This window comes from Chanos chanos, chromosome 16, assembly GCF_902362185.1.
Source record: "Chanos chanos chromosome 16, fChaCha1.1, whole genome shotgun sequence".
NCBI classification, from domain to species: Eukaryota; Metazoa; Chordata; class Actinopteri; order Gonorynchiformes; family Chanidae; genus Chanos; species Chanos chanos.
This window is the reverse complement of record NC_044510.1, coordinates 3539126-3566987: the sequence shown is the minus strand read 5'-3', so window position 1 is coordinate 3566987 and position 27862 is coordinate 3539126. Positions and strand designations below refer to the sequence as shown.

The window sequence follows — 27862 nt, the reverse complement described above, 5'->3', positions numbered from 1 at the left end:
CAGCTGTTTTGTTTTTTCTTTTCTTTTCTTTTGCCAGAAATAAACCCAAAAAAAAAAAAAAAAAAGAAAAAAAGCATCAACATGTTCCATCCACCTTCAAAACGCAACCACCTGCCTGCAAATCCGACCTCTAACCACCTCGTGTGTGTGTGTGTCTCTCTCTCTCTCTCTCTCCAGGTGAAAAACACACTGCGTCCGGTTGGGTAGTCGGTGGAAAATGGAAGGGGGGGTGGGGGTTTAGGAGCACAGCCAGGGCTAGTTGACCTTGTCCTGGAATATGTAGAGGTTGTTGGTCGCGGCCACGGCGATGATGTTCTCCGAGGGGTGCCAGGCAGTGTGGAGGATCTTCTTGCTGAAGTCCAAGCTGTCCACACTGATCTCATCCTTACGCCGTTTGCCACCCACGCACACCTTGCGCGGTTTGAGGATGGCCCGCGGCTTGCTGTTTTCGCGGGAGGCTTCCAGGGTGACGTCGCGTTTGGTGTTACGGTCGAACATGCGGAAGAAGTTGTTGTAAGAGCCGGTCATTAGCACGCTGTGGAGGAAAAAAAAGAAAAAAAAAACACAACTTGTGATACATGCACAAATGATAAAACTATCAAGTACCCTCAGCAACATGTGCTAGGTAGTGCCAGTCGTATAAGGAAGGTGGCGAAATCTACATCATAGAAGTCAGTGCACACAGAACAGTATAAGCATAAGAAAGTTTTTGAGCCTGCCAAGAGTTGAATCTAGAATCTTCTAATCTGTAGTCAGATGCATTATCCATTGCACCACTGGCCCTGCTGTTCAAACTCAACCGAGCAACCAATACTCTGACACTAGATAATCCTTAGGTTTTGGACCTTATAGACCAGTGATTCTCAGCTCCAATCCTGGGGGCCCATTGTCCTGCACATCTTTGTTTTAACTCTTCATTATCACAGTTAATTGAGTTGATCAAGGGCTTGATGATTAACTGATCAGTGGAATCTGGTGTGTCAGTCCTGAGTTAAAACAAAGACATGCAGGACAGTGGACCCCCAGGACTGGAGTTAAGAATCACTGTTGCAGACTATAGTACTGTGAGATTCATTTTTTCAACAACCAATATATGGTCTTAGTGGTTATATATACAACCATGTGCATGGGACATCACAACGGCCTGTCACGGTTTTCACTGAAAAGACTGTCCGCTAAGATGAGCAGAAATAATACGCTAACGTGGATTAGCATAGCGGGAGGGTTTGTAGACTGACCTGTCCGATCCATTCCAAACGCATTCGAACTTGTCAAAGATGCAGTCATTCTCATATAGAGAGCACAGCTTACTTCTCAAATAGTCATGGACCTGTTCCCAGAAAGTAAGAAAACAAAACCAATCAGTTTGGCATGGCCAAAGACCCAACATTACCTCATAGCAAAGCACACCATCATATTCTTTGAGACTTCTAGAGAAATGCCCAACGGTGGATGTTTTCATGAAAACGAAAGAGGTGTATCTGTGGAATGGTCTGAAGAATTCAGAGGGTTTTAAAAGGAGACCTGAAAATCAAAGCTGATGTTCACATGTATTTATGCAGCTTTGATCATCCATCCATCCATTCATCCATTCATCCGTCCATCCATCCATCCATCCATCCATCCATCCATCCATCCATGGTCTCACCATGTCTTCATGTTGCACTCATGATTTCACCTCAAAAGGATTAGGATCTACTTATTCCAGAATGTACATTTCATCCATATGGAGTAAATAGACTAAATTGAAAAAACGTATCATTGGTTGAGTGACATGACATGTTAGATGGTTCATCATGAGTTGAAAAGTGACACGTCTTGAGAGGTCAGTTACATGTTTAGGCATTACTGTTTCATTTTTCTCAAAAAGAACAGGATCATCGATTTTTCACCAGAATATAGCAGTGACGAACGACTGCTTCCTTCACTCATCTAATTTCAGTTCACGCGGAGTCGGCACACGCCTAGAGCATACAAACACAGTTCAGACAGGCTCAGCATACATGGCCTCTACTCAGAACCTTTGGTTTTAGAAAAAACAAAACTAAGCAGAACTAAGGTTGTGTTTCTATCTTAGTGTTTCTCACTGTTCTCTGGTCCTGTGGGAGACAACCGGATCCCGTGTTTATCTCAGCAGTGCACGTGTTTGAAGAGGGAGCCGTGTTTTGAAGGTCTGTGTTTATTCCCAGGGGAAAAACTTGTTTTGATGGGATACACCATTGTGCTTGGTAAAAAAAATAAATAAAAGTTCCTCTTGGGTATGTATTTGTCTTTATACACCATATATTTGGATGAAGGATGATACTTGGCAAGTTCCCAGGTCTCTCAGAGACACTAGCATCTGGTAGGTCTGGAATCTGTCATATTGTGGATGGAGTCTGAATGAAAAAGACTTGGCATGGCTCTCCTTTAATGTCAGCTGGGTATATATTTGAATGGGACAGACTGTTTGGTGTACACTCATTTTGTCTTGATAGGGGAGCTTTTTTTTTTTTTTTTTAACTACATCCTCGATTTGTTTTCTGTCAAATAAGAAGATTTATGTGGTGCGGCCCCTAGTGAATCTGTAGTTTATCTCTGGTCAGGTGACGTGTTTTGTTGAGTAATGGTATTTAATATGTTCCCATTTGTCTGCGTGGGGGTTTGGAATGTCGAGCGTGGAGAAGTACCTGATACGTTTCCAGAGGTTTGCTCTCCATGTTCATGTCCCAAACCTTCACGGTGAGATAGTCGCGGGTCATCAGGTATCGGCCGCTGTGGCTGAACTTGACGTCCGAAATGGAGGAGATGATTTCGGAGAAGAAGGAGCGGTTATTGGGGTCCTCCGGCTCTTCGAAGACTGGGGAGACAAAGGACAGAGTTCACGCTAAAATTAGCAGCACGTCCACGGCTAAGCCCGAGAGCATGTCGACCGAAGGAGAGGGCATTTTAGGACTCTCAGTGCAACCACCGAAAACACAGAGGGTAAAACCACTGAAAACACAGAGGGTAAAACCACTGAAAACACGGAGGGTAAAACCACTGAAAACACAGAGGGTAAAAACACTGAAAACACGGAGGGTAAAACCACTGCAGGAGGATCTAAAACCTTCACTGAACTGAGTGGGGTTTAGCATTCTTCTGTCTCACATGTAAATGTTCCTTCGTTCCTTACAAGACATTACTTTCCTGCCCCTTAGACAGTCTGCCTCATCTGAAACACAGCCTTAAAGATGTTTTCTCCTCTTTGTTCTCATGAAACGTCATAGACTTGAGTTCAGGTTTTGTTCATTGTCTTTGGCAGGAGAGCTGTTTGGGAAATTAGACTGTATCTGACAGAGCTAAATTATTTAAATGCTATGTAATCCTCTCTTTAAGAGCATCCGTAATTTTGGGGGTTATTGTACATACACAGAATAATTACGATACATAATCATACTACAGTAATGTTTGTCGTGTAGATCTATCCTAACCATTCAAACACTACTGCAGGTATGATTTAATTTAATCTTTAGTTTAATGAATAAATTAAAATACAAATGACCTGACACCCCAACGAATATAGAGAAAGCAAGTAGACTCTAAACTACTGAAAGAAAGAGACAGAGAGTGAGTGACTGGGGGGGGTAGAGAAAAAGAGAAATAATCGAACGTACACTTGGAGTGGTTGTCACACAGAGCGGAGGCCCTCATGTCACACAGGCGGACGGAGCCCTTACTGCTGCTGTAGACAAACGTGTTGCACTGGTTTGGGTGGAACTCGGCCGCCGTGATCACCTCCGTCAGCTCCTCCATGTTGGCCGGTTTTATGTCAACAATGTCTGAACGGGGTGAGGATAAAGGCCAACAGCAACCAGCAGAAACGAAAACATCAAAGCTCTTAGACCCCTGTCAAATTCGCACGTTCATACAGGCAAAATCCAAAAGATTCAAGCCTCTGTGTTATCAGTTATGAGATCAAGTCAACCGCTTTGTTAGAAGGGTTTGCAATATTAAAAGAATAAGAAAGAAAGAAAAAAACAGTGTATTTCGACCCAAGCATTACAAAAGTAACTTGTCGGTGGATTTAGCTTAATGAGGAGGAATCGTATATGTTTCCTATTTTGTCGATGAGAGACACTGAGAATCATGAGAGTTGAAACAGAAGACTGTGAAACAGCAGACTGTTAGTGACCAGGGGCCTGGATCTGTCCCTTAACAGACAGCACAGACAGATTACTCATCACCAGGAGTAGTGAAGGACCCATAGATCAGCGTCTTTCTCCTGATGGAGCCCGTGTCAGGGGATCCGGTCAATAAAGAGGTTCAGCGCCAGTCCCCAGGGCCTCAGCTATTCCAGTCCACTAGATTTTCCTATTTCTGGCCTTCAGGGCAGAGGAAATCAATAACGATGGGCAAGAGCGGCTTGCCTGTGTAAGACTAAGCCCTTTGATTCTTCTGAGAAGCAGGCAAAGAAACGGGCAGGAAATCAAACCGTCACAGTGCTCAATACTAAATTTACACTCAGGTAAAATCTCAGTTTACTCAGAAGGGAAATTCTGACATTATTCCAGAATCACTGAGTGTGTTTAACTGAACCAGACACACAGAACAGGTGGCATATTGGGGTTTAAGTTGCTTGCACGAAAGATGCAATGAAATGAGTGTTGAAATGACTTGTGAGGAGGTGAGAGGAGGTGTGAGGAAGTGAAAGGAGATGTGAGGAGTGGGGAGGCACGAGGAGGTGAGAGGTGTTAGGAGATGAAAGGGGGGTTGTGAAGGAGGTCACAGGACTTGTGAGGAGGAAAAGGGAGATGGCAGGAGTTGTGAGGACATGTGCAGAGTCAGGAGGAGAACTTAGGAGGTGAAAGGAGGTGTTGGAGGTGAAAGGCAATATGAGGAGGTGTTGGGAGGCGCGAGGAGGTGAAAGGATACTAAAGCTCCTGTTGGTGATCTCCAGGTTCCACAGGTTGATCCTCAGGTCGTCTGTGGACATGTAGGTCTCATAGTCGCTGTTGACAGAGATGGAGTTGATGTGGTAGGTGTGAGCGTTGGAGAAAATGCGACGTGGTGTTGCCTCCACCATCAAGTCCATAGGCCTTAAGACAGGCACCTGGGGAGAGAGGGTGAGAAAAGACAAATGGAAGAGAGAGAGAGAGAGAGAGAGAGGGAGAGAGAGAGAGAGAGAGAGAGAGAGAGAGAAGGAGAGAAGGAGAGAATGAAGTCAGGTAAACTTATGGGACAAGTAACAGGATGAACATGTAAATGCTATGTTGGAGTCTTTCCATAGCATTTCTTCACAGCATAAAGATCAACCTTCGGATGGAACATTAAAATAAACAACATTAAAAAAAAAAGATTGTTACAAACTCATCAAATTGTTACAGACAAACTCAGTACCTCAAAATGTTACAAACTCAGCACCTCCAAGCATTACAGACCAACTCAGTACCTCAAAACTCAATGCCATAGAACTAACACTTGTCTCTTGCTCCATCTGAATGATACTGGAGCATGCTGGGCTACATCATGAAGAGCTTCAGGAGCCGGCTGAAGTCCTTTTAAATCAGCTCTAAATGACAGGAAGTCAATGCTGTGAAAAACAGGCACATTGTTTGGGCTGAGTCGGACAGTGAACTGTACTTGTTCTTCATTCAGTTTTCTTTGGCTTTCTCAAGAAAAAGCACACGGCTACAATGTAGACGACTAAAAAAATAAAACTATTATTCTTATTCTCAACGTAACACGGTCTTCAAGAGGTTTCACCCATGTGACCCCTCTACTGGAAAAAAAAGATTGAAATGAAATTTGAAATGCATCAAATCATAATGCTGTTTAAAAATATATTAAAAAATTACTGAAATGATTGAAATTACTGTTAATTTACAATGCCATTAAATGTTTTAGTACTAAATATCATGAGATATCGCCTTTAATTGCGCACATAAAGGAACTACACAACATACACCTTTCTGTGTGGAGTCAGGGCAGTTCCTGTACCGTGGTGGATGACTGTATTACACGTCAGTGTGAATAAAGAGTTCCTACAGAGAAGGTCTGTAACAGGAGGCCCAGGTCTGTGACAGGACTGTCTGTTTTTAACGATGACAAATCTCGAACACAGCCCCCTGACCTGTGCCACGCTGCAGGAGCTGTACCATGCCAGAGAGAGAGAGAGAGAGAGAGAGAGAGAGAGAGAGAGAGAGAGAGAGAGAGAGGAGGGAGCTATGTGCGCCCCCCCCCCCCCCGTGCTTCATGGTTCTTCTCTAACAGTGAGACAGGCAGGCTGTGCTGTGCTTTATGGTTCTTCTCTAACAGTGAGACAGGCAGGCTGTGCTGTGCTTGGCTCTACAGAGCAACAAACACTGGTCTTGTCACACTCCTTTCTCCAAAAAAAACAAAAAAAAACAACAACAACAACAAAAAAAAAAACTGACAGGAGTGACTGCTGAGCTGGGCAGCTCATTACCACCAAACACATGGGGACGCAGTGAGGGTGTGTGTGTGTGTGTGTGTGTGTGTGTGTGAGCGAGAGAGAGAGAGACAGGGGAGGGAGGGTTGGCTCTCATGAATAAGGATTCTTTTCCAGTCTGTGTAGTGAAGAACTGAGGAGTGGGTTTCTACTGGATTTCTCTCTCATACAGTCGAATGTCTAATATTTAAGATAATGCCACATTACAATAAATCTCAAATATAACGCCTCCTGCACGTTGCTGCAATCTCATTAGATCGTAATAACACAAGTATGAGTGACAGGGGAACACACAGTTCAAAGCAGCTGGGGTCCAATTTCCTTTTGTCCTTTTTGTATTGATTGGGTTGACTGTGAATATTCACTGACTGAGAGTGACTGAGACGTGGCATTGCAGTCGCGGAGGACTCAGATTACACGCGCGCTAATGAAATTAGCCAGTCTGACGGGACAGTATGCCCTCACTCCGCAAGACTGATGCGCCCTGATTGAGGCTATTATCATCCAATCAGGCTTTAATTAAGTTTGAGTGGCAGGACATTTTCCAGCCAATGACACTGCGAGCTGATGATATGAGTGTTCCGCACTCACAGGTCATGCATTATTAATACGGACAATCCCGCTAATATAATATTAGCCGGAAAGATGACAAAGTTGACAGTTTACAATATATCAGTCATAAAAAGGGTTATCACGTAGTATTACCTTCTATAATAGGACATGACATTTTTTTAACCACTGCTTACATTTGTCCTTCATAAAGGTATTTTCATAAAAATGTTAGGAAGTGGAAAAGTGGAAAAACTGTGTGGAATGTGTGTGAGTGAGTCAGTGGGTGAGCTAGCTGAGCATGCGTACACACATAGCCCCATTCATGCATGTGTCTTCGAATAAGAAAGACAAACTGTCAATTTCTGACAACGCCTATTTAAAGCTGAAGAAACCATACTGTCCTTCAGCAAACAGAGCTCCCCCAACCACCAACCCCCCCCCAAATATATATATATATTCTGTGTCCTCAGGCAAACAGCCCAAAAAACCCCATCACCTTCCACCTAAAGAGACCAAACATGTCCTGAATCCTCCATCTTTACTGACAGTGATAGCTCCCTCTCCTTTTGCTCCCGTTGGCAAAAAACCAAAAAATTCGGTCCAGCAAATCCCTGCTGTTTGGAGAGCAATAACAGCCCCGTGTAGCAAGAGGCTAACCCCACACTGAGAAGTCTAACGGCATTGATTCAGGAACAGATGTATCCTCTGGCCCCCCTGTGAGGAACCCACCCCCCTTCCTTTACACTCTCATTCATTCTCTCTCACTCTCCCTCCCTCTCTCTCACTCTCCCTCCCGCTCTCTCTCACTCTCTCTCTCTCTCTCTCTCTCCCTCCCTCTCTCCCTTTCCTTTTCTCCTTCTCTCCTTTCAGACTGTGCAGAGTGAGAAATGCTCTACCCTTCTCCTGTCTTTCTCTATCACACACTTTCTCACACACACACACGCGCACACACACACACTCACACACTCACACACACACACACACACAGAGAGAGAGTTGGGGCTGGATTTGGTTCTTTCCTGCTGGTCTCCAGTGGGTTGCAGTATTAGTTAAGGTGGTGGAGATGGAGGAGGAGGTGTAGCTGGAGGACTCCTGTGCAGAAATGCAACACATCACTGCTGCTGACTATTATCAGGAGTCTACTGTAACGCGGAGAGAAAGAGAGAGAGAGAGAGAGAGAGAGAGAGAGAGAGCATGGAGAGAGACAGGAAGATAGAGAGAGAACTGGAAGAGACAGAGAGAGGGAAAGAGGATGAATTTGTGATGAAGGTGTGTTTGTGCATCCTGAGGGGTTAGGAGAGCAAGGGAGAGAGAAACATATAAAAGAGGGGGATCATATAAAAACAGAAGTTTGTGTGTGTGTGTGTGTGTGTGTGTGTGTGTGTGTGCCTGTGTGAAAGAGAACATGAGAGGAGAGAAAGCATGAGAGAAAGAGATATAAAGATGATGTTAGGATATTGTGGAATTAAAAATATATGTGCGTGAGTGGAGCCTGCATATGAGATTGTGTGTGTGTGTGAGTGTGTATGGTTTGTGTGTGCGTACATATGAGTGTGTATGGTGTGTGCATGTGAGCGGAGCCTGTGTGTGTGTGAGTGGATCTTGTGTGTGAGAGTGTATACGTAAGTGAATGTGTGTATGCCTGAGTGTGCATGGTGTGTGAGTGGAGATTGTGTGTGTTGGAGTGTGTGTGAGTGAGTGTGTATGGTTTGTGTGTGCATACATATGAGTGTGTATGGTGTGTGCATGTGAGCGGAGCCTGTGTGTGAGTGGAGATTGTGTGTGAGAGTGTATATGTAAGTGAATGTGTGTGTATGCCTGAGTGTGCATGGTGTGAGAGTGGAGATTGTGTGTGTTGGAGTGTGTGTGAGTGAGTGTAAGTATGTCTGTATATGTGAATATACAGTGTGTATAAATGAATGAGTGGATCTCGTCTGTGACTGTATGAGTATGTGTGTGTACAGTATGTGATTGTGTACAGTATTTGTGTGTATATATGTGAATGTGTATGGAGTTTGAGTGAAGCCTGTGTGTGTGTGTGTGTGTGTGTGTGTGTGTGTGTGGCTCTGTTTGGCTGAGCAGCGCTGACTTACTGTCTGACACAGACACTAGACAAACCATCTGTCAGCAACACACACCGGCCAGCTCAGCAAGCGTGTTCATCCTGTCCTCTCTATAAACCGCATTTACACACACACACTCTCCCCTGATCCCCACTGCTACTGGCCTCTACACACACACACACACACACACACACACACACTTCCTAAACACACATGCCCTCTAATAGCCATCCCAAAGGCCAACTGCCACAGCCAGACGCAAGTCCAATCGTTGGCTTGACCTCTTTCCTGTACTTGCTGCCTCAAAGCAAAACCAATTGCGCTGAATTACCCAGCCTGCAGCAGGAGCAGGGTTTCCGACTGAAATTTTTTTGGAATGCAATTTCAGCGGAAACCGTAATGCGTCTGGAGTTGATTTCCGAAGCGACCACTACTTTAGGCACTTGTGTCGCTCTGCGTGGAAAACGATTTGAGGCGACGCGGACGATCGCTGTTGGCCGATGTGGGAATATTGCTACAGTTTGTCTCTGCTGCACACTCCTGGTCTGAATCAATACGGGATTTACTGAAAAATTCAAATATTGATACAGTTTGTGTGACATACAGTCCTGAACTGAATCAATATGGCATTTACTGAAGAATTTGAGCCAATGAGAAGTCTGCCTCAAGCAGAGAGGGGGGGGGGGGGTGATGAGAGGGACAGGGAGGGGGGGGGTTGGGGAGAGAAGGAAAAAAGGGGAGAGAGAGAGAGAGAGAGAGAGAGAGAGAGAGAGAGAAGGAGAGGGGGGCAGAGGGGGAGTGGAGAGAGAAGGAAAAAAGGGGAGAGAGAGAGATGAAGAGCGAGGGAGGTGGGGACGGAGAGATAGAGATGGAGAGATAGAGAGAGAGAGATGGAGATGGAGAGGGAGAGAGAGAGAGAGGGAGAGAGAGAGAGAGAGAGAGAAAGAGAGACACAGAGAGAGAGACAGAGAGAGAAAAGGGGGAAGGAGAGGGAGGGTTGAGGGAATTCGTTTACATCCTGTCAGGAAAATCAATTCTCTCTGACACACAGAAAACTCAGCATCAGCCTCTATATCAGACACAATAACACCTGTGTCACAATACAGACAGAGAGGCCAGACGATTCACACACACACACACACACACACACACACTCGCACACACTTACACATACGTACACACTCGCACACACTCACATGCACACGCGTACACTCTCACGCACACACACACACACACAGTGTGGACACCTGACATTTTTCAGCTCTATATAGCTGTGACAGAAACAAAGGCAGGTCAAATTATGCGCACCCAACCCCCCCCCCCCCCCACCCCCGCTTGACCTGATGCAGGCGGAGACCCCTCTCCTGTGGGTAGACACTGACAGATGGGTCACCCCTGGAACTTGTTTTATAGAGAAGATCAACTGTTAGCCAGAGTCCAGTCACTGCACATTTCACCAAAGCTCCTCTAAGACCAAGAGACGAAGAGAGCCCCCCCCACCATCCCCGCCCCCCCCACCACCCCCGCCCTCGCCCTCTGTAAGCTGCATTTGGCAAGATATGAAACCGTTCCACTTCAACAATCCTCTCTACAGTGGTGGTGGAGTCCAAGACCTGTTTCAGATGATGACTTGCCCTCCAAGTTCCAACAGAGTTCAACCTTTTTTTGGGGGGGGGGGGGGCTAAGCTGGGGATTAGCTTTGCTGTTGGATCACTCCCAGTGCTTTGATAACAGAGCCGCAATGGCAGCGCGGCGTGTCCCGGTAGCAGAGCCACGTCGCAGGATTCTGCTTACCCGTAGAGCCGTAATGGTGGTCGGGTCTCGGATCCTTCCATCCTCGTCCTTCAGGTTGTACCCTTCCGGTCTCTTGTCTCTCTCGCTGATTTTCCACAGCTTCACCGTCTTATCTGCAGGGGAGGGAAGGATGGAGAGAGGGAGTGAAGAAAAGCAAACGATGGAGGGATGACACGTCTGAGATTCAGGGCCGAGGGTTAAAAAGCAATCTGTCGTTCCGCTGGAGAGACGCCAGGGATGAGAGAGAGCGAGAGAGAGCGAGGCTGGTACCGACAAACAGATAGATGGGGGTTAGATCAAACGAGATCAATATCTTCCAATTAACCTGATTAGAACAGATGCTGCTAAATTTCCTCTTTGGCCTTTTCGGCGTCTTCACAGACAGGACTGCGCTTTCACGTACAGCCATTGGCGACGTCCTCCGCGTTAATTAATCCAAACAGAAATGTTAACGAGGACCGCAGCGCAGCGTACGGTCAGGCGAAATGTTGAATACGGGATTTTTAAACTTGAGTCTTGGAACTTTTATTCCCAGGGGGCATTTTGATTGGCTTTAGTCAGCAGATACGGCGAGCTATTGTTTCCAGCTGCTAAAAATATCTGATAAAGTGGATCACGCGAGATGGAATCTATCAGGGCTGTCAAGTGTTATTCCGCCACGAAATATTCTATCGATGCGATTTTTAAAAATGCTACTCAAAGATTAATTGGGATTCATGATTTCGTACCAAGGTTGAGGCTAATTTTATTTCAATGTCATTGAAATTGAATTGATCCAATTTAGTGTGATTTAGCTTTGCTTAGCATCCCACGCACGGTGGTTTGTTTTATGAGAGTAATGTCAGCTGAGGCTTTGATATGTGATGTGTGTGTTCATGTTCAGTCTCGTAACTGCGATTCAGAAATAGTTAATCCGCTCTCTCACAGACTCAGAACCTGCTTCCAAACAACGACAGAATGAGAAAAAAGAGGAATATCATTTGTCAACGAATGGCTGGTTTGCATGTTGCTCTATTAAACCCTGAAAAGGATCTGAAATAATTTGAATATTAAAATATATTGGAATATCTATTTTTGGCTGCGCATACTGAACGGGAAATGATGTTAAAATGACAGCCAAACACCCAAAGAATAACTCTTTTGTTTAATGAAACAAATCTGATCGGTTGGTTCGTGTAACAGTGTCCTGACTTACCATTGGTGGAGAGCAGGAAATAGGCGGCATTCTGTTGAGGCAGCCAACGGATTTTGTTGATCTTCTCTTCGATTTCCAGACTCTTCAGGTAGTCGAACTCCGGTTCGTGACTCTGGAAAGTGCTGTACACGTTATACTCGCCTCTCCTGTGTGGCTGACTCTTACTCTAAAACACAACCAGAAACAAAACACGTCCGTTACAATCACAAACCAGAGACAAAACACAGACGTTACAATCACAAACCAGAGACAAAACACAGACGTTACAATCACAAACCACAAACAAAACACATACGTTACAATCACAAACCACAAACAAAACACAGACATTACAATCACAAACCACAAACAAAACACATACATTACAATCACAAACCAGAGACAAAACACAGACGTTACAATCACAAACCACAAACAAAACACATACGTTACAATCACAAACCACAAACAAAACACAGACATTACAATCACAAACCACAAAGAAAACACAGACATTACAATCACAAACCAGAGACAAAACACAGACGTTACAATCACAAACCACAAACAAAACACATACGTTACAATCACAAACCACAAACAAAACACAGACATTACAATCACAAACCACAAACAAAACACAGACATTACAATTACAAACCAGAGACAAAACACAGACATTACAATCACAAACCAGAGACAAAACACAGACGTTACAATCACAAACCAAAAACAAAACACAGACATTACAATCACAAACAAAACACAGACGTTACAATCACAAACCAGAGACAAAACACATACATTACAATCACAAACCACAAACAAAACACAGACGTTACAATCACAAACCAGAGACAAAACACAGACATTACAATCACAAACCAGAAACAAAACACATACGTTACAATCACAAACCACAAACAAAACACATACGTTACAATCACAAACCACAAACAAAACACAGACATTACAATCACAAACCAGAGACAAAACACAGACGTTACAATCACAAACCACAAACAAAACACAGACATTACAATTACAAACCAGAAACAAAACACAGACGTTACAATCACAAACCACAAACAAAACACAGACGTTACAATCACAAACCACAAACAAAACACAGACGTTACAATCACAAACCACAAACAAAACACAGACATTACAATCACAAACCACAAACAAAACACGTCCGTTACAATCACAAACCAGAGACAAAACACAGACGTTACAATCACAAACCACAAACAAAACACAGACGTTACAATCACAAACCACAAACAAAACACAGACGTTACAATCACAAACCAGAAACAAAACACAGACGTTACAATCACAAACCACAAACAAAACACAGACGTTACAATCACAAACCAGAAACAAAACACAGACGTTACAATCACAAACCAGAGACAAAACACAGACGTTACAATCACAAACCACAAACAAAACACAGACGTTACAATCACAAACCAGAGACAAAACACAGACGTTACAATCACAAACCACAAACAAAACACAGACATTACAATCACAAACCAGAAACAAAACACAGACGTTACAATCACAAACCACAAACAAAACACAGACGTTACAATCACAAACCAGAAACAAAACACAGACATTACAATCACAAACCAGAAACTTAACACAGACGTTACAATCACAAACCACAAACAAAACACAGACATTACAATCACAAACCAGAAACAAAACATAAACATTACAATTACGCCCTAAATGCTAATTGATATTGTTAATTACATACTGCCATTCTGAATGATACAGCCAGCTATATAGATTATGGTTGCCTTCATTAATACGGGTTTGAACAGTGGTATTGGATGTGAAAGCAGGTCAGAAGGGTTTTGGCTGAGTGGGCACTTTAGGAAAATGACAGTGATAAGTCTGAAACAAATGGCTGTTGCGTAAGTGCGATGTGATATAGCCTGTTATGAAAAATAAAATGATATGAAGGAAAAATAATGTGTGAATTCACTGCGATCATATTTCAGACTCTTCATTAGCCTCGAGTGGAAAGTGTCTGAACGGTTCCATAAACACAGACGAGTCCGAAGAGAAGAGACCCACTCTCTCAGTGACGAACTGAATGAAACCTAATCCGAAATGTCAGGCCAACCCGTCTCGGCTTATTCCAATGATTCCGCACAAACAATGGAAACAGGGGCATTCCGTTTGGATACTTGGACCTTTTCACATTCGATGTTTTCGTATTTAATGCTCATTCTCAGAGAAAACGACATGTCATATTTTGCATGCGCACACACAAACACCTGCATGCAAGCCCACAAGCATTTGCATACGCACGCACGCACACACACACACACACAGGCCCACACAGAGCAGTGAAAAGGGCGTCGGAGATGCTATCTCTCGCCCCTTTGTTCCTCAAGGCCAACAGATTCCTGTGAGACAGACTCCGATTCCCTCCACACAAAGGTGGTGGTCCGGAATAGCCCGGAATATCTCGCTGCTGCTATGAGAGCACAGAGAGCGAGCAGGTCAGCTCCTGCCTCAGGAGCCATCTGAATCAATAAACCCAAATCAAATAAGTGAACGGAGGGGTGGGGGCTGTAATGGAGACAGATTTCCTCTCGGTGGGGGGCTGGGGTTTACAGAGCACCAAGCGGAGAAAGGGGGAGTGTGAGTGAGTGTGTGTGTGTGTGTGTGTGCGAGATGGGGGGGCTCTGTGTTGCTGTTAGGATTAACGAACACCATGAAATGTCTTTAAAGATGGGAGTGGATGGACAAAGAGAAAGAGAGAGAAAGAGAGAGAGAGAGAGGAGGAAGAGAGATCGAAAGAGAAAGAGAATAGAGAAAGAGACACAGACAGAGAGCAGTGGCAGGCAGAGAGAGAGAGAGAGAGAGAGAGAGAGAGAGAGAGAGAGAAAGAGAAAGAGAAAGAGAAAGAGAGAGAGAGAGATTAGAGAGACAGAGACAGAGAGCAGTGGCAGAGAGAGAGAGAGAGAGAGAGAGAGAGAGGAGGAAGAGAGATAGAAAGAGAAAGAGAATAGAGAAAGAGACACAGACAGAGAGCAGTGTCAGAGAGAGCGAGAGAGAGAGAGAAAGAGAGAGAGAGAGAGAGAGAGAGAGAGAGAGAGAGAGAGAGAGAGAGGGGGGGGGGGGGGGTGACTGGATCTGGTGTTCACACCTCTACCAAACCAGACACAACACTGGAAAAGTGTTGATCCTTTCATTCTTCATTTCAGACAAAATGTGTGTGTAAGATTTTCTGAGGTATTCACTGCCAGTCTCCTGTCAGAGGTAAAGTGAGGAGCTGAAGAACCAATGGGACAAGAATTCTGTGGTCTTTGCATTTGTCCAATAATCATTAAAACGCTCTTTATTTTACATTTTGAAATTAAATTGGATTCTATGAAATTTTTCTGCCACTGAAATTATGCTGAGTGTGTTACTACATACTATTGAAAAATTCACAGCACAGAGACAATGTGTATTCATAGTGTTGTCAGATAAATGTCTTGATACATATCTTAGGAGCCAATGTGTGAGAGCATCACACACAGTGGTCTGTTCAAACTGGAATTCTATGCAGTCACACAGCTAAAGGCATCGATACTGATGGACTGCGAGAGCCTGACAAAGAGTGACATCATACTATTATGACACACATATGACATCACACTAAGAATTTATGACATCATAGTAAAAGAACGGAATCATGTCATAAGAGCATGTTCACCGTAGGTGACTTGATTCCTTTAGCTGTTTTATGGCCACGGGAACTATAAATTTTGGTCTTATTTTGACCTCACAGTCTCTTAAAAACGACTATGAACTCACTGAGGGAGAACAAACATAATACATAATTAAATGCACCATAAATCATACAGCATCAGATCAGCCTCGGTAAAACACGCTTTGAGTAATATGGTGATTGACCATGTTATGCATGTAATACATCTTCATTCTGAACGCCCGTGGCATGCAGACAGTTTCATGGGTTTGGAGTACTTGGTTTTGTATGGTTACTATGGTAACGTACCTCTTGCTCTCTCTGAAATACCACCACCCGTCCTCCTTTGTCCCCTGTGGCGAGGAGTTCCCCAGTGGAGTTAAACTCCACCGTGGATATGATGTCAGCTGAGGAGACAAAAAAAAAAAACATCCAGTCGTTTAGAACAATGAAACACGGTGTCTCAACACAGTCTGAATGCAGACACAAACACAAACTCCTTCACTATAGTCCTAATGGTTAACAACACACTCTGCCAATACCATTCACCTGATAACATGACCAAGACAAAAATGACTTTTTTGTATGGTAAACCAGAGGGAGAAACAGATTAAGATGTGGTATAAAGAGAGAGAAAATGAAACGCGAATCAAAACAGGTTCCCCTTTGCCTTCGAGCAACACGTGGCCGTTTAAAGCCCATACTGTATCTTCCCCCCGACACACAGACCGTCAGAGTACAGAGAGGCGCTCTCAGTGACAGCAGACACACCGGGCTAATCAGACGAGCCATCAGGTCGAACATATGACGAAAGATTAAGCCAAGTCAACCCCAAGACACTTCCCTCCAAGACCGGCCCTGTCTCTCCAACCTCCCGCTGTCTGTCACCGACTATTGATATGCAAATCCCTCCATCCGGCCATCATGCGAGAGCCAGAGAAGACGAAACGAGATTTCCATAACGGGAAAGGAAGACAGGGGTCGCGGGGGGGTTGACGTGCAGCGTTGGAGGAGACAGGGATGGTAGTCTGCGGGTAGGTTTTCAAAAGGATGTTCACATGTCGACTGACAGGTGGGATGGCTTATGTGCTTTATTATACCTGCAACAACTGTATGACACACACACACACACACAGATGCACGCCTGGCTTTATTAAAGATGAGTGATAACACACACTTTTGTCATTCATGTGACATGTTCACAGTGGAGATAATGTCATTGGTGCTACGGCTGGGGCGGACTGAGCACAGAGTGCTGTCTTCTGTCTGATTACACTAAGATGTGACTGGTGTCCAGGATGCAGTGCACTTTAGTGTTATACTGAGGTTTGACGGGTGTCCAGGATGCAGTGCACTTTAGTGTTATACTGAGGTTTGACTGTCATAAAGGATGCAGTGCACTTTAATGTTATACTGGGGTTTGACTGTTGTAAAGGATGCAGTGCACTTTAATGTTATACTGAGGTTTGACTGTTGTAAAGGATGCAGTGCACTTTAATGTTATACTGAGGTTTGGCTGGTGTACAGGATGTGGAGCACTTCAGTAAAAGGGTGCAATGTTTGCAGTGCCTTTGCAAAACTCCCTCATATCATACCGACACGTCACAGAAAACATAAACGTAATAAAAAGACTCAAAGATTTCTCTGGAGATGAGAGTAATGATTGACATAGCGTTCCATTTGCCTTATTTGATAAGACACACACAAAAGGTCTCCGTTTCACATCCACTGCGTAACGAGGACCAAAACAGGCAACCATCAGAAGTGGCACCAAAAGAGATGAGAGGAAAAGTCCCTGTTAAATCCACTAACGAGATTCTTTCATCCTTTAGACCTTGTTCATGGAACTCCATTCTTTCAATTCAGGATAGAGCACATGACAGGTCAAGCAGGGAATTCATTGGTCAAACTGACATTATGCAAGATGTGATGGGTGCAAATAGCAATTCTGTGTCACTTAATGTAACCCAGTCCCTGACAGCTGGGGAATTTTTTTTTTGGGCTATATTTTCCTGTGCCAACCATTCTAAATGCATAAAATAGATTTGCATTGTGAATAACTTCGACATTCAATTCACAGAGAGGTTCACAACACTTCAAAGAACGCTCCTTCTGGACGTGTTTCACGGTGCACGGAGCTGAGGATAATCCCCCAAGCCACCGCAAGGAGAGAAAAGTGGGTCAGACCGGATGGTTTAATTAAGGCAACCCCCCCCCCCCCCACACACACACACACACACATACCCCTTCTCCACCTCATATACGTGCACACGGGAACCCAGAGCTTCTCTCGTGCAGGCAAACACACACACACACACACACACATAAATGCAAACAGCACCTGCCGCATGACTGCCACACCTCCGCAAGGGCTGGTCAGATTCCCGGGCGTTACGTTTCCCCTCAAATCGCTTTATTCTTCAAATCTTTCGACGGAATACCGTCACGCCATTGGAATAGACGGCTAGACTCAGAGCCTGGGTTCCTCGACCGCGCTGCGAACGCGCCACTCCCGAGTTAATTACCCGTCGACGCTCCCCTGTGAGAGAAGGTTGTTTTTTTGTTTTTTTTCTCTTAGAAATGTCGAGTTCAGCGTCGCCTCAAACGCGTTCAGTTCCCGACCAGAGGGTGCAAGCCTCCGTGTCCTCATCTTACCCTTAGAACTTCTGTTGCATAGACCAGTCCAAAATAGCCTTGTGTAACTCTAATGACCTGGATATTGATGGATGTACCATAGAATTGCCATGGTTACGCACATACACACACACACACACAGTCCATAAGAAAGCAGCTTGTCTCTTGTTTAGGAGAGCAGCTGTATGATGATCTCAGCGATTACCAAAAATAAAAGCCAATTTTTTTTTCTACCCCTGTTTTTACATGATTACAGGTTCCTACCTTTGACACATTTTCCTTGGTCTTCCTCAAGGATATGCATCGGTTTGACTGGCTTTGGGATCCACTGTTGCTATGCAATCCTTAACGGAGAAGAGAAGAAGCACAGTCTCTGTGCTAGCTGCAGTTCTTGCTGTCTTTCTTTCCACCCTCTCTCCCTCTCCTCCTCTCCCTCTCCCTCTCTCCCTCTCGGTTTTGCAGGTAGCTGTATCTGTGTGGTGGTCTACCTCACCTCCAGCATTTGATCAGACGTCTTCCCGACACATTCTCGCGAAGCAGCGAGCGTTTGATTAAAAAAAAAAACCCCACTCTTTTCTGAGTCATTTACATAAATCCAACGCAAACAAACACAATCAGGCTCCTAACTAATCCCTTTGTTCCTCCAGCAATTCACCACAAATAAGAGAGACAGAGAGAGAGAGAGGAGAGAGAGACAGAGAGAGAGAGAGGAGAGAGGAGAGAGAGAGGAAAGAGAGAGAGAGAGAGAGAGAGAGGCAGAGAGAGAGAGAGGAGAGAGAGAGAGAGAGAGAGAGAGGCAGAGAGGAGAGAGAGAGAGAGAGAGGAGAGAGAGAGAGAGACTGAGTGTCTTGAGAAGAGACTAAAAGGAAGAGGGAGGGAGAGATAGAGAGAGAGAGAATGAGAGGGAGCATAAGGCTTTTGGTTGTTGTTTTTCAGTCCGTGACACCTCCACGGGCTTGGCTATCCTCTGTGTGGAGAATTTAAGTGCAGGGTTACCATGACGACCCCTTCCTTGCACTAGAAAGGACTGGATGTGGTTCTTTCTCACACTTTGTTCTCAGGCTTTTTTTTTTTTTTCAACTGGCAGCAGAGACAGTCAATGTCAGGCAACAATTCCCCACTTTGTGCTCACCGGGCCTGTAAAAAGCTATTTCTTCATCAATCAAATAATAACACAGCATTAGCTTTTATGGTCCGACGACACATCTGATTACGCATCACGAGCCTGTAAACTTATCAGGGCACACGACGAATGACACGCGACCTTGTTTGCGTATGTACTTGTCAAATGGCATTATGCTAGCGCTCTGCCCCATTACCAGTGTAGTATTCAGTTTACACGGGGGAGATAAGGGAAGTAAAAGCTGATATTTTCCTCATGTTAGCAACAGAAGTATCCAGTGACTGGAGCTGTTCTTGTTTTTGTACAGGGTGGGGGGAGTGGGGGGGGCAGAAAATAGGACGACTTGTTTGCATAGAGCAGTGTCTGGCATGGGGCTATGCTAACAATGGTACCACTTGGCAAACGTTCTCCCACCGTAACAGAACAGAACCTATTGTGTCCTGTTTTAAATGGAGTCCTTTCAAAGTGTCAAGGGACATTTATGCGGGGCACTCGAGACCCTGTCTCACAGTCTGGGCGTAGACGTGAAACCCGGGCCACTGTCTAACACACTGGAAGTCTGATGAAGCCGTCGACAGGCAGTAGGTGACTGGGGGTTTGTGGACAGACATCTCTGATATAATGATGATCTCTCCAACAAGTCCATTTCACATTTTTTTTCCCCACTCCAGTCTGTCACCCTGCCGATATCTCTCTGTCTGTCTCTCAATCCGTTCGTCTCTCTCCCTCTCCATCTCTATATCTGTCTCTCTCCCTTTCTGTCCATCTTCTCTGTCTTTGTTTCTGCCTGTCTTTCTCCCTGCCAGTCTCTCTCTCTCTCTATCTGTCTGTCTGTCTCTCTCTCACGCACACTGTGTGACTACTCGTCCAACCCCATGAATACAAAAACAGTTTAAATACTTGGCAGGAGACTACAGGAGACCAGAGGACCACGATTGACCCACTTGGTCACAGATGCGCTCTCTCAGCGGAGTTCTCACTGGAACACTTTGTACGTAATACGTAATACACACACACACACACACACACACACACACACACACACAGTGGGAACAAGAGACCTACGTTCAAAAGCTCTGACGATCAGACAATGTGTCAAACAAACCCTATCAAAGTGTGCAAAGCATCATGGGGCACAGCACAAGGGAGGTTGGGGGGGGCGTTCGGTCAGAAATAATTACATCTAAATCAGATTCTTATTCCTTGTGAAAACAGAATTCAAAATGAGTTCTCGCAGACGTGAAAACATGCTGACCTAATTAGGCCCCAAGAGTACCCAATTTTCCCGCCTTTTTTTTTTTTTTTTTTTTCTAAACGTTTTTCATCCTTATCAACAGCAGGAAGCATAGTGAGAAAATTCCAGAAACAAAGAGAAAGGAAAGGAATGAAACATTCAGGGGGGTAACGGGGCTGCCCGGGGTGTAAGTGAATCACACGCGGTCTTTCTGAAAATGATGAAAAAACCCCCCCCTGATTTTTAGAGACCTGAAACTGAGCGGCGTACTCGAACGTGCTCCTGTTTTGACTGGATCTGTGGTACTGACTGTAGCGATATTACACGTTTTCACAAGGTATTATCTGCTGACGGCTCATTCGTATCCTTTTCAACAAGAGGATGAGAGAACACATTGTTTCGGTCATGATTCCAAATGAACTGTAAATGGTGTGTGTCTGTGTGGCGGGAGAGAGAGAGAGAGAGAGAGAAAGAGACAGAAGCAGAGAGAAACACAAAGGGAAAAAGAGAGAGAGAGAGAAATGGTGTGTAATGATGGGGAAGAGTGTGGGTGTGAACTAAAGGGTAGCAGCTTGTGTTATTGGGAAAGCCAAATCTGAAAGGGGTGAGCAGGTTTCCCCCGTTCACTGTTAACACATTTAGTGTATGTGGGGCTAGGAGGAAAAGCTAATTAATGGAGCCACTCCAATGAGTGAGAGACACTGATGCTTTGTTCTCTGATCAAGCCCCAGTGTATCTCACACACACACACACACACACACACACACACACACACACACACACACACACACACTGCTATCACTGAGAACAGGCATAATCACTCCAGAGACGAAGGCGACACGACCGCATTTTCTGCTCCATCTCCAAAACACACACTGCAGGCAAGCGCACCTCATTCTCCATTAGACCAATTACTGCCATGGATCAAGATCATCTTTGACATTTACTTATTTATTTTTTTTGTTATTGTGATTATATGAAATTTACAAGACAGAGAAGAGCTGAAATTTTGAGATATGTTTGGGGGGGGGAGCGGGGCATTTTTGGTAACTCAACGAGTTTGTGTCTCATTGTAAAATTGTGTCTCTTCTGGAAAGTTCTTTATCCTTATGGTACATTTTGTCGTAGATCTGCTACAGCTCTGAAAACCTCAATCAAATGCTGTGTGGAGATGTCAGTTTCACGTATGTGTCTGCGTGAGATCACGACCCATTCGCTTGGCCCGAGCCTGTATTGCCTCTGACACGTCTCCGTTCGGCCCTCGAGACCTCAGAAACCCGGCAGAGATCATAAATCACAAACGGTCTCGGGCTCGCAAATGCTACGGGGGTCAGAGGTCGCCGCGCTGCATGAATATGGAGCGCACCCAGTAACAGAAATCCATCTTAAGGTAATAACAGGAGAAGACTGTGACCAGCCAAGAGGAGCAGGTTTATCACACACACCATCAGGCAGCCCTGCTCACTGGAGCGTATATTTATTTAAAACATGTCTGTGTGTCTGTGTGTGTGTGCGTGTGTGAGATACTGAACGTGCGGTGTTCAGGTTCAGGGTGCGAGGGTCTGATTTGCGTGGAAGATTGGTTGCTCCTCAGTCTCTATGAGCACAATCTCCACAGGAGATGAAAAGGCTAAAATTAGAAGGGAGAGGACACGGATCCCAGTCGATACAGGGGCCTGAAACAGAGGTGCGGAGGGCGAGAGAGGACAAAAGTATTAAAAAAAAAAAAAAAAAAAAAAAGGTATGAGAGGATTTCATTAGGCATCAGAAAGATTTCATTTCCAGCTGCATGCGAGGGAGAGACAGGATTCTATCAAAGAAACATATTAAAAAATGGAGATGTCGCTAGTATATTTCAATTTTAAACCAGTGGTAAATTTCTAAAGGCAGGAAGATAAAATGTTATCTCCCCATCCTAAATTTTGGAACCCCAAATTTATCCCTTTAAGACTCACAGGGACTCACGGCTTCAATCAAAGCGACTTCTGAGGCTAGAACATTTCCTCTTGCACGTGTAAAGCCGTTCCTTTATTGATGATATCGAGTGGGTATTGATTATTGATTAATTTACTCACACATGACATAACATAAGAGCCTAAGGAAGCGAGTCATTCACTTAAATCCACCTGCATCCCCAGAAGACTCTGACCTTTACCAGTCGAGGTCCAGGAGAATGACCCTCCATGACTCTGCCACCCAACAGAACATGGACAGTTATGTTGACCTCTGTGACCTCTGAAGTCCAAACTGTTAGCTTTCACCTGACACGCCACTCGGCAGAACCCCAAAAACTGTTTAACCATGCATGATCAGTCTCAGATACTCGAAATACTTTGACCGTTACGGTTGAAAAGTCAATCCACACAATACCCAGATTAAAGGGCAAATTCAGAAAATGAAAAGACAGTCCAGAAAGCGTTTTTACGAAACTACATGACAAAATCCATACGCGTTTAGCTCATATTTGTTAATCTTGATAGATTCCTTTCATTCAGCTGTGCCCAGACTTTAACTAAGTATCCAACCCCATACCATACCTTTTCACATATAACACCACTCAAGGTCAGTTCTCATAGCACCCCAGGCAACCCCCCCCCCCCCCCCGCCCCGCCCCCCACCCCCCCATCCCTAAATTCTCACATTAGTCAGTTCAGTGGTGTGAGGTGTGACACTGTGTAGTGTCAAGAGAATCTACTAGAAACGGTGAAGGGCACTGTGACGTGATGGAGGGAGGTGTGGAGTGATGGAGTGATAAAGAGAGGTGTGGAATTTATCCAGATGTAGTATGAAGCTTTGTTTGTAACATCTGAGATGTTCTCATACATACACCACCCACACACACACCATGGAAAGGTACACTGTTTGACTGATTTTGCTAGTATGAACATATGTGTACATGGGTGTGTGTCGTAAGACACACCCTAGGCGGGGAAACTCCTGTAGCCAAATTCCTTTACCATTCACAAATCACAACCCCACCCTACCCCCACCACCACCTGCTTTTTTTAAAAAGATATCAGTCCATTTTCTCAGTGCACCAAAACATAAAACCATCCAGCCAACATAACACATAAAATTCTTAATAAACTTTCTAAAGGGAAGAATGAAGAAGGCCCTCGCTGCCAGAAAACTGCCTCTGGTTGGAGAATCAAAATGAGCTGAAATGAAAAGTTGGTGCATTGTGGTTCAGAGTAATAATTCACTGTAAACCTCTCTACACCTCCAGCCTTTGGGGTAATAATTATATATTAAAGTTGCTTCAGCCATTTTTCATGTTTGTTTTTTTTAAAAAATCGAAACTTTGACAGTTTAAATATGAAACATAAGACCATATGCAGACGTGTGCGTGACAGGGAAGCTAGCTGAGCAGACTTACTTTCATAAATTTATGTCAGATGCAAGTACAACTATAATTCATTTGTTTACTGTAGGCTAGAGTTTTCAGTCTCTGGACATAAATGACTGATTACACTAGCCCAATAAACTTCTCAGTACTCAGAAGTACTGCAGACCATCTATGTCAAACTGAGATTCAAACTTGTGATACAAGCTGAGCATCCATCTTGAGAGGGATTCAGCAACACACACAAACGCTGTGACTTCTGGTCAAACGTCATTGCATAAATTGACTTCCAGGTAGAGAGAAAGAGAGAAAGAGAGAGAGAGAGAGAGAGAGAGAGAGATGCAACAGCTTGCGCTGTTTAATACCTGCGCGGCAGAGAGATTAGCGTGTTGTGAGGTTTGCTGAATTACGTGCGTCAGAAGGATTGACTCCAGGATAATCGCGTCGATCGCGGACTGTCCTCGTTTAAAAGCGTCGTAAACATCAACTCTGGGCATCTAACTTTAGCAACACGACACAAGGGAAATCCCCCCACCCACCTTCCTCCAATAACCCTCAAATATGCCAGAAACGACACAACATAAACCATAATCCAAAATTGTGTGGACAGTAAATCTCAAATGCATTTTATATTATTCAAACTCGACTGTCATCGCATTAAGATGAATTCAGATGACCATTCGTCTCTAACAGTCAACACGAACCATCTTCTGAAATAGGTCTCCATGTCAATAAGGGCAAAGCTCCGTTTCTCCAACCATCCTACTGCGTTGGGGTCAGTTAACCGGCTGCTCTAAGTGGCTTAGACGGTATAACTAATCCAGCACTCTGCCCCTAATGACCACAGCCACCCAATAAATCCCTCGCGGGTTTATAAATAAACAAATCGGCTCTTTAGCCATGTCACGTATACCAAAGGCCCGGCCACTGGATAACTATCATATAATTACCGCGCAGCATATCAACACGAGGCAGTTTCTGATCGTTTCACAGTGAGTCCCTTTCAAGAGAAAACAGTCCCCTCTCATTTTACAGTTACCTTGCAGTACAAAAAAATGTTTTGTGGTGCAGACATTCAATCCGCCATAAATCCAATCAAGGTTGACTTCGGGCGCAATCACAAACTGGTGTTATGTCTGTTAATGTTCCATCGAGAAAAAAAACATGGTGTCTTCTACGGTGAAAGGCCAACCGTGACTAAATTAATTCCCTAAGGTTGAAGTACTTCTCTAGCCTGGGGAACTGCTTACGGGTTTTTTTCGGGTTATCAGCGCACCTTGCAGAGCCTTAAAATTAAAGATTAAGAGGACATTATCGGTGGTTACACCTACTGCACAGACGCCGTATGTTCAATATTATTTTTGGTGTCATTCATATTATCTTCAATTCAAACGTCACACACTATTTCAAACAGCATAAAATTTAATAAAACGGACAATACCGTCATGACAAACACAGTAACGTAAATTTATGTGTGTCTCTGCATTTCCATCTCGCTCACAAACATGCCCATTTGTCACGAGATGGCTACATCGAATGCTAATACAGACAATAAATATGCCAAGCGAACAAACCGACAAAACGGCGCAGCTACACCCACTCAAAGCTATCGTTCAACCACCCAACTGAATCCCAACTCTTTTCATTGCGCTGAGCGAAAAACAACCGCAATACATATTATTCCTACAGAACAAGCTATGTCGCCAGACAGTCTTACGTTTTCTAGCAACTAGTAAAATATTTCGGCTCATGAATAAATCCGGCATAGTCGCTGGTGTTTGTCTTGGCAGCGGCCCTCCCTGCGGCCTAGTCAATAATGCGTGTGACCCGCCTAATGATCCGGAGAGATTACCGGTTGGCAGATATAACGAAATGCAGCAGACGGTTTTTATCAGTTTACTTTCTCTTCATCCAAAAATGCACCTCTTTGTCCAAGCACACAGGCCTAAGGGGATTATCAAAATGGGTACAGTTTTGAGAAACAAATATTGATTTTTTTTGTCAGTGATAAATATATAGTTTTGTTACCAGAGAAATAATATTTCGTTTTTGACGGTTTGCTTTCGTGGTTCATGGAAATCGAACCTTCTGGTGTGTGTCTCCTAGACCAACTTTTAGCCTAATTTTAACAGGTTAACAGATGGTTAACCTGTAATTTTTAAATTTGACTTTATAAATCAACGCCATTTTCAGATTTTACAAATTTAAATCATATGTGTAGACATTTTGACTTTCTGTCGGTATGGTTTCTTAATTAACATCGCTATAATTACACATTCAATCAAAATGTGAGCAATGTGCAGTTTTTGAGTCCACTTGAAAATGTGCTGACCTTGGAAAATAATAATTATCCTCAGAGGCAAAGACAGTTTAAAAGATTTTTTTTTTAAATTGATCTACTTTCACTGTGGCAGTCTGCCGGAGTTCTCCAACGTTAAGTGCAGTCACTCCATTCAAACGTTTTAACATGAGTGTGTAATGTCACTTGCACTAAAAACTTAGCCAAAGTGCTACATCGCTAGTTTCTGGCTCCCATAACCTTCCTCACACATGACAGACTTCGCTGACGTACCTTTAATGTAACGTGCATTACTTCAGCAGAAACTGCATACGCTGTTACAGCACAATGTTTTAGTCTCTACGCGGTAAATGCAAGTGTGACTGAAAATGTAAACGTACAGTAACTCAAAGTTATTGTTATGCTAGCATGAATTACTCCTGAGTAGATACAGGTCACAAAACCAGAGAACCGCTCAAAATACCTATTTAGCAACACATCATTTTACCACAAAAACCTCTACATGACATGTGTACACTCCTTTTTCTGTGTAAACTGGCATTTATGTAAAAAAAAACCCAAAAAAAACAGACTTTGGTGTAACAATGTGCACATATCTACATACATCTAACCTAACGACATTCCCTTTCCTTTCCTGAATACAAACTGTCTTTTTATGCATTAAAGATTTTTCCAGATTTAACCCAATGCAAATATTTAGAGAGCAATCTGCTCAACCAACCGAGGCATGCAGTGCTTCAGGACAGCGTTATGGGACCAAACTATTTCCCACTGTTTCATAAAATAGACTGCTCTGTGTGTGTGTGTGCGTGTGTGTACGTGCGTGTGTGTGTGTGGCTGTGTTCACTAATTCACTGCTGCACTGCAACTCTCCCCTTGCTCCCTGCAAACTGACACGTGGTGAATGCAAATTACGATCAAGACGGACAGAGAACCAAAGTATTGGGTTTTAAAACAAAACGGGAAAAAAAACCCCAAAACAAACATACATCCTAATTCCACTGTCCTTCACAGTTTCCCTCTATTCACTGAGCCTCCCCCTCTGGCCCTCTGACTCTCTGTGGCGAAGGCCGTCCATTGTCGAGTGCCAGGCATATCAGGCAGGCTCTTTTGTCCTGCGGGTATTGGGTTTGAGTGCTGACCTGGGGACTGCAGTGGACAAACAAAAAAAAGGGAGCGTGGGGGGGGGGGGGGGTCTTTTTTTTTTTTTTTTTTTTTTTTGCTGAGGCAGGTACTGTAGCCTTGCTCCAGTTCAGCTGCAGTGGTGGAGACTTGCCCATTCCAGCACGTTGTTCAGAGAGCAGAGAGAGGCCACATAAATAACCCGCAGCATGGACAGGCCCAGAGAGAGAGAGAGAGAGGCCGGATCAATCTCTCTCTGGGCCGCAATTTATAACAATGCAGGAGAGCAAGGCACAAATGCAATTCAAATAGAGAGGGGAGAGAGAGAGAGAGAGAGAGAGAGAGAGGCCTGACTGTGCACAATAGAAAA

The 27862-nt window shown here is 44.2% G+C and overlaps 1 protein-coding gene across 2 annotated transcripts in view; it reads right to left on the bottom strand.

Moving 5' to 3' along the window:
* Window positions 1-255: 255 nt before the first annotated feature.
* The window catches only part of ppp2r2bb (protein phosphatase 2, regulatory subunit B, beta b), a 63876-nt gene continuing 36269 nt past the window's right edge, over window positions 256-27862 (bottom strand). For both annotated transcript variants that reach the window (XM_030793545.1, XM_030793546.1), the window contains exons 2-9: window positions 16047-16144; window positions 12035-12200; window positions 10840-10952; window positions 4894-5071; window positions 3636-3800; window positions 2670-2839; window positions 1239-1330; window positions 256-535 (exon numbers count right to left, since the gene is read on the bottom strand). In XM_030793545.1, coding sequence (XP_030649405.1) covers window positions 256-535; window positions 1239-1330; window positions 2670-2839; window positions 3636-3800; window positions 4894-5071; window positions 10840-10952; window positions 12035-12200; window positions 16047-16144 — 1262 coding nt within the window. The remainder of the gene's footprint in view (window positions 536-1238; window positions 1331-2669; window positions 2840-3635; window positions 3801-4893; window positions 5072-10839; window positions 10953-12034; window positions 12201-16046; window positions 16145-27862) is intronic.